This window comes from Grammomys surdaster, unplaced genomic scaffold (assembly GCF_004785775.1).
Source record: "Grammomys surdaster isolate TR1022 unplaced genomic scaffold, NIH_TR_1.0 169, whole genome shotgun sequence".
NCBI classification, from domain to species: Eukaryota; Metazoa; Chordata; class Mammalia; order Rodentia; family Muridae; genus Grammomys; species Grammomys surdaster.
This window is the reverse complement of record NW_021604617.1, coordinates 14,796,500-14,806,988: the sequence shown is the minus strand read 5'-3', so window position 1 is coordinate 14,806,988 and position 10,489 is coordinate 14,796,500. Positions and strand designations below refer to the sequence as shown.

General features: G+C 33.6%; 1 protein-coding gene across 1 annotated transcript; it reads left to right on the top strand.

The window, feature by feature from the left end:
- Positions 1 to 465: 465 nt before the first annotated feature.
- Positions 466 to 9,658, top strand: Defb110 (defensin beta 110). The gene is made up of 2 exons (XM_028766503.1): positions 466 to 520; positions 9,308 to 9,658. The coding sequence occupies exons 1-2, from the start codon at positions 466 to 468 to the stop codon at positions 9,439 to 9,441; spliced, it is 189 nt and encodes a 62-aa protein (XP_028622336.1). The 3' UTR covers positions 9,442 to 9,658.
- The last annotated feature ends 831 nt before the right edge of the window (positions 9,659 to 10,489 follow it).

Sequence of the window (10,489 nt, the reverse complement as noted above, 5' to 3'; positions counted from 1 at the left end):
TTAGTCATTTTACCTTGTAAAACATGAGAATTCAATTGATATCTCAGCTCTAACATCCTGAGAGACAACACTGAGAACAACAATAACAGCCCTATTTGAATAGTTAGCTCAACACATATCATATAAATGAGGTCATGTAGGTATAATTTTTAACATTCCTATTGTACAGTCATTTTAACCAACTATTTGTTATTCAAATACTCCGGAAAAGGGTTGATTACTATGAAGCTTCATTAAAATTAATCTAATTAGGTTTTGATTTCTTCAGGAAATTTACTTGGAATCATTTTTGACCATGTTCTTTGAGAATGGAAGGAATCACCCACACGGACAAATAATTTTGGTTTTTGCAAGCTTCAGTAGTTAAAGGTGCTTTAAATAGAAGTGGTCATTGTTTCCTGACTTCAAAGCAAACTGACGTTCAAAGGAAGATTCATTGCCACTTCTTGCTCAAGAAACTGTACCATGAGGTTTCATCTCTTTTTCTTTATTCTGCTCTTTTGGGCCACAATATTAACAGGTAATACGGAAACATTTGTCCGGAGTACTTGTAGCAATGGAGTTGGGGAGGCATCAGTTGCTGTTTGTTAAACTTATAAAGAACTGGAAGAATGAGAATATTATTATACTGGATTTACTATGCTATTCTTGAATTGCCCCTATAACAGAAAACAGGTACTAGAAAGTAACTTAGTAAGACAAGAATAAAATATAGCTTAGTGAATAAAATTGTATTGATGGTTCTTACTTATGGCTGCTTATGGATATTGTTGTACATATGAAGGTTATAACACATAGAGGGATTGGCTTCTACTGTGTTTATGCTCCATTATGTTAAAATCTAAAATGATTACAAAGTTTAAAATGAAAGTAAGTATAATCATCCTATACCGTGTTGGGAAAAACTATTGTGAGACATTATCATCAGCAAGGCATAAACAGCTCAGTGTTAGAGCATTTACTTCAGTTTCACTGTACTCTACAATAATAGACTATCAGTGAAGTCCTTTTTAGCATCTCTTTCTCAAAATCGCAAGCCAATTATGACTCTTGTTGGTCTTTTGTTTGTTTTTGTTTTGACGGTAAGGTGCATTGTCTTTTTTTCTTCTCAATACAGTTTCTCCAGTCTGATCCAAAGTTCTACACAAGGACATAATTCCTGATGTCATTCATATGACAATTATCTTAACTAGAGCACTAAGTATTTACTGTTATCATCATCAACTACATTTAGGTGAAAAATTTACCCCATGAGCTCTCTCTTTCCATCAGGAATGAAGTAAAATGCTTGTCATCCTATGTAGTGATACACCTGCATTAACTTAACAAATGGAAATTAAGAATACTCAATTTCAATTATTTATTTATAGTAATTTATTAATCAACTCATTCATTCATTTTAGATTGTTTTCCCATTATGTACCCTAGGTTTCATATGGCCTCCAAAACATAATAGATTGTTTTTCTAATTATGTAGATATTTATTATATAAATGTATTTCAAGTCTTTATCTTCCTTACAGCATACCTCTTTAGGTGCCATCACTAATAACTAGCTACTTATTTATTCCTTCAACAAGGAGAAAAATTAACATTCAATACTGGCTTGAAAATTATAAATCATTTAGACCATAGAATGGCAAAAATTATATTGTCTGTCAATCTCTTTAGGTATTATTTCTTTTAATTCCAAAAGGAAGGTATGTTTCTTTAAAATTATACATGAACTAAACCTATAGAGAACTCATTATTACAGACAAAAATACTTGAAAAACAATTACTATCACTATATCTAGATACTATTTTCTTTTCAAATTCAGGAGACATATAATATGACTTTAAGCCCCAAACAGCAGGCTTATTTTCAGTTTCTATCTCACAATCTATGTTAATGTAACTAAAATAAATAAAAAGTGCATCATCAGATCTGGGTATATGGCTGAGTGCTTAAGAATGTTTAGAGTTATAATAGAAAGTCTTACGTATAGGCCCACAGTTCCCAGCACTCACCGTAAGTATTTGAACTCTACCTACAACTTCAAATCTAGGGGATCTAATGATCTCTCTGGCCTTTATATGAACCTTCATGTATGTGCTAAACATAAACTATTCCACGGACAAACACAAGCATAACAATAAGTAAACATTTAAATATATAGAATGTCATATGTGCCATTCTTAATATTTTGTAAATTATTTTCCTTCATTTTCTAATTTTAATATAATAATGCATACAGCATATTTTCATTCCCTCTTTGTTCCTTCAAGAAACTCATATAAGGTCTGCCTACCGTATCTACTAATTTTCCAACTGCCTTCCGTTCTGTATAACCCCATGTCATTATATTACCATTAACTAATGTCCTTCAAATTTCTATAGAGGAAGTTTCCATTTGGATACCAGCTTTCTTCTGCATTTTCTAGGCACTAGAAATGGAATACTTTTTTGTTGCTCCATTTTTTTCAACATTTTCTGACAATAGAAATTGTTCTATTATCAATGGGAATTTTTTAAAAATCCTATATGTGCTATGAATATAGGACAACATATTTTGTATTGAAGAGAACAAACTGTCCTTTTTTCCTAATCTTTCAAAAACATTTCTGGTAAAATAAATAAATAAATATATACATACATACATACATAAAAAAATTGTAGATGATAGAATTATTTTGAGAATAATTCTGTTCAGATTTATACTATATATTACTACAGATTCATATACAATTTAAAGAAAATCTTTATCATATTAAGATGTTATATTGTAGTATAATTCCAGTTTCATAATTCTAGACAAGAACATGACAGTGTTCACCATAGCAGAATATCAATATTGGTAGAACTCCTCATGTCTCCAACTACAAATTCTTCAGTTGCTCTTTTTTTTTTCTGATTCAAATGGAACAGTGATTCTGATTCAAAAGACAGTGTTAGTAAACTTCCTTTTTCCAAAGAAATACAATAAGCAGATATTTCAGTATTTATGTAGCCTAATAAGCTCCACTCTCACTGAAATAGAAACATTTATATACAATGTGGAAATAAGTGTGTGCCAGTGAAATCACACACCATAAGAAAGTTGTGGCAGGGTGGATTTGGTCTCTATGCAAATTTATTCATTATCAAGATTAACAAACAAAATTTTGAAGAATGCCTTTTTAAACAACTACTATTTCAGAAGTGTTATGATAACTTTAAAAACCATATAAGAGCCCAAAGTGAATGCCAATTCTAAACCCTCCTTTCTCTCTTCCTTCTTTTTCTCCCTTTCTCTTTATTTCCCCTCTCCTCTTTTCTCTTTGATCAATGCTACTGTTACATGTAGATACAATTTAATATTTTTTGGGAAAATCACAAAATGTTTAGGAAAGTTGTGAGCATTTGAATAATTTGTTTAACATTGCCTAATTCTAAATATTTTGAAAGATAAAGTTAAATTGCAATGAAATTTTTAGTAGTTAATAAAGGCCTAAGATACTGGTTGATTATTCATGAGAACAGAAATGGGCATTCATAATTCTATGAACAGTGACAGAAAGAATGTAAATCCCGTTTTTCCATTGTCTTCAGGAACTGTCCTTGAGCCAACACCACCCAATCACTTCTGAACAACTACTTAGTCCCAGTACACTTTCTGAGATATCCTTTATATTAGGTGACAGAAAACTCACTTAAACTTTCCCCACCATTTGAGAATGGTCATCTTATAATCTTTTGTCTCTATAATGATCTCCTTACGGCTATGTCATACACTGATTCCTAATTCTAGTCATTCTTTACCTCTTGCAGCTAAAAAGAGTTATCCTGAGTATGGTAGCTTGGATTTGAGGAAAGAATGCAAAATGAGGAAAGGTCATTGTAAACTTCAATGCTCTCAACATGAACTTAGGATTGCTTTCTGCATAAGACCTGGAACTCACTGCTGCATGTAGAATTAAAGATGGAGGACGAAAAAGAGACACATTACCCAAGAAGAAGAACAAGTCTCATTAAGTCTTCCCAGCAGGATTTTCAAGATATGTGTGTCTCCATAAAGCAAAAATGATGAAATACAATTTGATCCTGAATCTTTCAGAAGTTGTCCTAGCTCATGTATTAATTAGTACATTCTAAAACCAGCTGAGACAATATTGTGAAAGTTCCTCCAACAGTACTCAGGATTTTGTCTTACAGTAGCTGACATATTAATATGAAGGGTACACCTAAGTCAAAGGAAAGGAATGTCCCTTGAGATACAGCCATCCAGTAGATATACACTGTCAGCTTATTACCCCTATGAAAACGTATAAACTACTAGATTTTGAGATTAGACATTGAATCATTTTCAAGAGAGACGAAAGTCTTAGGAGAGAATAGTCAAGGTATGAGAATAAAATGGCAGAGAAAATTCACATTGTCATTAGAATGTACTCGTGTTTAGTATTTAGTGGAGGAAAATGTGAATACAAAAGGTTGAAGAGCATTTCAGAAAGAAGAATGTAGACATAGTTATTTTGTAGCAAAATATAAACTATGCCCAGTAATTTAGTTCTGCTCTTTACTCCTAAGGGCTTATAATGCATGAGGAGATACCCATAAGGAAGCAACACACATCTTCAAATATTGTGGAGATACTGTTTAGCCTCTTTTTAACCTCAGATTTTTCCTGCCTCTGAGTAAAACAGTATTCCTCCCTATAAATCTACGCAATAAATCCATATAATAATCATCCACAATTCCTAATTTTTATTATTTGAATAGCAGTACACTTTAGCAGTTTCCATCAATATCAAAATTCTTGTGAGACAGTCACTCACCCAATAAAATAGAATAGAAAAATTAAATAAGGAGAAGGGAAATTAAAGGCATACATGTTTACTAGACTATGAATCAGAAAGAGAGAAAATAAATAACTTATTTTAGTGTTGCCTCTCTGTGAGTTCATTCCCGAATTCAAATGCATATAAAAGGTGTGAGAAAGTTTATAGTAAACATTTTTTATAACACTGTGATGATACACATGGTAGTAATATGTCTTCACCACAAAAATTATATATATATATATAATCAATTTTCAGTATTTTAATTCAATGAATACATGAGTTCCATTATGATGTGGTAATTTTCTAAGCATACATTGGAGTTTTTAGTATACTTTCCTTTTTAAGACTTTAATAACTTCAAATAGTCTGATTATCTCATGTGTTCTCTTGCAACATATATACTCAAAAGTGTTTTCTGGTACTCATTTGCAGCAGTCTTTCTCTTTCTGTCCTCTCTTGGTCATGTCATTTGGACAATTCTCTTTAGAAGAGCTACAGTCTCCATTGCATGTTAACCGGCAGGACACATCTGAGTACCTCAGGCTTTTACCCACCAGATGCCAACCTACTTTAAACTTCCTCCTTTAAAGATGAAAATCATAATGTGTGCATGGCTTGATAAATATCTTCTATAAGGACTAAAACACATGCAAATACAAAGCATCCATTCCCGCAGAAATGAAAATTTTAAATGAAAACAAAATAATCAGCAACACTGTCACCTGGTCATTAATCACATTCTCTGTGTCTTGTAAGAATAGTTTTTCAAATATTATATATATATACACACACACACATACACACACATTAGCTGATGGTGTGTTGAGAATTTCAGGGAAAAAATGGACAAAATTTTCTGCAAATATTTTAATCACATCAAGAAAGATATTAGAAAATTTTGATATAAAATGAATATTTAGGATTTTAACTAACCTGTTATTGGGTCATTACTACAAGTCCTCTAGAGAACAGAGAGGTACAATATGCTATCAATATATGTATCCCAGAATTTAGCTTGGCAAGATATACCAAAAAGTTGAAGATGGTTAGGAATACTTTAGTCAACAATGTAGCTATGTCTACATTTTAAGCAGGCTGCCCTAGCATGTCTGATTCTCTAACTACCAACTCTATCAATGTCCAACTGAGAGAAATCACATCCTTCTCAGCTTCCGAGCTGTCTTCCCTCAAGTTTACACTCAAAACATTATCCTAGGTATTCAGTCCAAGACAAATAGGCCACAAACTTGAAGAAGATACATAGAAAATATTTCAGTATTGTCTATTTGCATCAGAATTTAAAACTGAGCTAAGTTGTCTGTGTTTGTAACCCTAGCATTGTGGGGTAGAGTCAGACAGAGTGTGGGAGATTTCAGACCAGTCAGTTTAGCTGAAAGAGAGCTTCAGATTCAGTCAAAGACATTTTCTCAGAGAATAAGGAGACTACAGTGAAAGAATTCTCATGTTCTTTCGCTCTGCATATGCCCATATGTACACAAATACTCATGTGCACTGCAACATACACACACAAACACAAACTTTCTTTCTCTCTCTCTCTCTCTCTCTCTCTCTCTCTCTCAGACACACATACATACACACATACACACATACACAAATAAGTAAATGGATGAAGTTGAGTGCATTCTTGGTATGTTAGTTAGAGAGGCTAAAATTCATTAGAGATTGACAAAAAGAAGGACAAAGATTACTCCCAGATTTCTTGTATGGGATCTCACAGAACAAGTCTTGTTATTTCCTACAAGATTTGAGTCACTGAAACAAACTCATTCAGTTCTTGACATGTGAAACTTTGGAAGGTAGAACAGATTATAGAAATGCTTATTTGGAGAAGATAGAAAACCACTGGCTGTGTTGCACCCAAAGAAAAAACAGAGAAGGGTGGTGGCTCACTTATAGTACCAGATCTTGGATATAATAGAAGTGGCTCCCTACCATATTGTAGCTAGATAAAATAGCCAATGAGTAGATATGCTCTGAGTCCAGTGAGGCTCTGTCACAATAACGGAGGGAGAAAAGCACCTGGCTTTAGCCTTTTAGGTCTCCATACTCATGCACACATTTGTGTATGTGTACTCACATAGACATGAACACAGACACACACAAAAATAAGAAAATCCATTTATAATGCATATCTTTTGTTTCCAAATGATATGACTTTGTAGAATTTGGACATTGCTGTTTTAATAATGATAATAAAACAAAAATGTCAGTCACATTATATGACTAATGATTAAGATAAGCCATTCTTTTTATGAATTTATGGCATCTGAAAAATTGTGCAAAATTGAGTACTAACAAATCATAATGGTGGTTCAGGAATCTCGGTTAATTTATTAAAGTGCCAGAAAAGATTTTGAGCACATCCTTTACTCTCTTAAAACATATCAACTATAATTCTTAAAAGTTTAATTTTCATAAAAATATAGCAGTGGCCAGAAACTGCCTTTACTAAATTGCTTCCAGTACTCACCCAATGACCAGAGAATACTGGAAAGTTAAGAAATGCCCATTATATAGAGTGGAAGGATATACCTGTCTGAATTTTATTTATTTTCTAAGCAGTAAGTTCTCTGAAATGACGTAATTTAAATCTAAACATAGTTATGTTTACTCTCCAACTTTTAGTAAATTTGATTTACATTTTTTCCTTTATGGCTATTATCTGACATACATCTCAGATGAATAGTATTAAAATGTCATTTGTATAGGTAGAATCATGGACTCAAAATAATAAGTCCATTGTTAAAGCTTGAAAAATAAAAATCTAACATTAAAGTATGTTTTATTCTAAAGAAAAACTTAAATTGTAGATTACTTTGTCAACATCCTCACGTAACAGAACTTGTATTAACTTTACCATAGATTTCTATATTAAATATTAAATATTTATATAGCTTAACATACAAAGCAATAATTAAAGACTTTCAGAACACTGTTTTTTCTCTTTGGATGGTTCATTAAAGCCATATAATGTAATGTAATGTAATGTAAGCACAGCTACACTTACATGTATTTGCACATGGGCAGCATTTCAGTTTCCCACATAACTGACTCTGTCGGCAAGTCTTCATAACCATTATCCTGCTATTACTTGATTACATAGGTGCAGTGTTAAAAATTAGAACAAATCAAATTATCATATAAAGGTTTAGCTCTAGGGCAGCGGAATTTAAGAAAAACAACAAGCATGTTATAAAAATATATACGATTAATTATTAGCTTCTTTTCTTTGTTAAGCGTTACTGATGGATGGTAGAAGAAAGGGAATTTGTTTCTAGTGAAAAGAAAGTAATTTTAAGTTAAAATAAATCTCTGGTCTACGTACATATACACATGTATTAACAATTGTTGCGATTATGAAGAAGCCATAAATGTGAAAGAGAGTGAGAAAGGGTATGTGGAAGGTTTTGGGGGAAGAAAAAAGTACAGGGAAATGATGTAATTATATTACAACCTTAAAAACTAAAAAGTAATTAAAAACAAAGAAATCTCTGGAATGAAAATCAAAGCCCTTTGGTAAAGATATGGAAGACAATGTACTGTCCCTTAAAAATGGTGAAATGCAATCTCTACAAAAATATATAAATGTAACAGCCCGTTCTGCTGCTCTGGTCCGCAGGTCAGGGTCTAGCAAGAGAGAGAGTGGGGATGGAGGGGCGAGAGACGTGACAAATGGAGACAAGACAGAATCTGATCAAGTCTCTTTTATTGAAAAGAAATCCTGGGTATTTATACCCTTTACCACGTGCCTTGCCCTCATGGACAAGCACAGCTGAAGACACTACATCATGCCCCTTGCAGCATGGAGACCATGTGCACCTAGCTGCTGGCGGCACTAAACAGCAAAACAAGATGTTTATCAGAGTGTGCTCAGCTGTTGCAGGCTGTTGAAAACAAGTCTCTTGTTAGGGTATATGGCTCGAGATGGTTGTAAAGATGATAGCCGCTTTCGGCTAAGAGTTGGCTCCCAACATATAAATATTGTTTTAACAAGTGTATGTAAATTGGTTTAGTAAATGTAGACTAAAAAATATGTATCTAAGAGCTTAGGTGCTGCAGACCTTCAAGTTCATCATTGGTGCATTGGTGTGGGGCAAGCAAAATGCTTGTAGTCATTTGTAGTCAAATGACTGCTGAATTGTGAACAAAATTATGAAGAGTTGCTCCAACCCCTCTTCTTGGACCCCATTATTTCCTAATCAAAACATATATTTTCTCTCAAATTATTAATATATCTATAATTTCATATATATGCATGTAAGTTTAGCCATAGATATCAAAGAAGAAATTTATAATCTTATTCTTATTAGCATCTGTTAATTATACCCAATAGTGGGTTCCATTGGGATACTACCATGCATATATAAAATATAACTTGACCATCTTCACCCCTGACTTCCTCTTTTGTCCTGTACCTATTCATTTTTTTTTCTTTTCAGAGAGTTTCCTTCCACGCTTCATCTCTCTCTTTTTCTTGATTGCAGCCAGAAGTCATATTGACGTCAGACATAGAATAGAGAGGTGTGAAAACGTGCGAGGAAAGTGTAAGACCTACTGTGATGTTGATGAGTATGATTATGGATACTGTATCAGATGGAGGAACCAGTGCTGCATCTAAACTGCCACACAGAAGTGCTACTTAGTGTCCAGTCTGGAAAAGAAGTGCATTGAAGCCCAACTCAAATGTTCATCCATGCACATACCACTAAGTTTAAGAACTGAGAAGTAAACCATTATATAACCACACTGGAGTATATATTTTCCTGCATCTTTTGAAGAATAGGTACATTGTTTTTGACTATTTTCTATTACAATAAAAGTGCTGTAAACATTTTTATCAAAACTTTGTGTGAATATGTGTATATTTTTATTGTTCTTAAGTAACTGCTTAGAAGATAGAAGAGGTGTGTGGTAAATATACATGTAATTTAAAAAAAATAAAGCATCAAGCTGTTTTCTACACTTATTTTATCTTAGACTATTTCTGCCTGCCTGCCTGCCTGTTTGTCTATCTCTGTATCTCTCATCTTTGTGTGTGTGTGTGTTTGAGTGTGTGTGTGTGAGTGTGTGTGAGTGTGTGTGTGTGTGTGGTGTGTGTATTGTGTCCATGTCCACCTACCATGGGACACATGTGAAGGTCTCAAGGATCAACTCAGCTCATCATTCTTGCTGGTTGAACCTTCTTGTCAGTCCTGCTTTTAAAATATAAGACTTTACAATTCCTTAATACTAATATTAGGAAGAGTTCAGGGAATCACTCCTAAGAGAGGAAGGAAGGATTATAGAAGCCAGAAGAGTCAAGGATACCATAAGAGCAGGGCTCACACAATCCACTAACCACGATTCATAGGGGCTCACATTGACTAATGCGACAATCAAGGAGTGTCCACTGGTGTCTTTGTGGAACTCTTCACAGTGGGGACAGAGACTATCTTTGAATCTTTTTGCCTGCTTTTGGGATTCTTCTCCTATTACTGAGTTGCCTCAGCCAAAGTTGATATGAGGGTTTGTGCCTAGTCTTACTTTAATTTGTTATGCCATGTTTGGTTGCTATCTAAGATTAGGTAGGCCTGATCTCTTCTAAAGGGAAATAGAGGTGAGTAGAATTGAATAAGATAGAGGTATGCAGAAGGCCTGGGCAAGAGGAGGGAGAAGAATCCACAGAT

Coding starts and splice junctions, on each gene's coding strand:
- Defb110 (XM_028766503.1), top strand. CDS start 466: ATGAGGTTTCATCTCTTTTTCTTTATTCTGCTCTTTTGGGCCACAATA. Junction 521..9,307: donor TTGGGCCACAATATTAACAG/GTAATACGGAAA, acceptor TCTTGATTGCAG/CCAGAAGTCATATTGACGTC.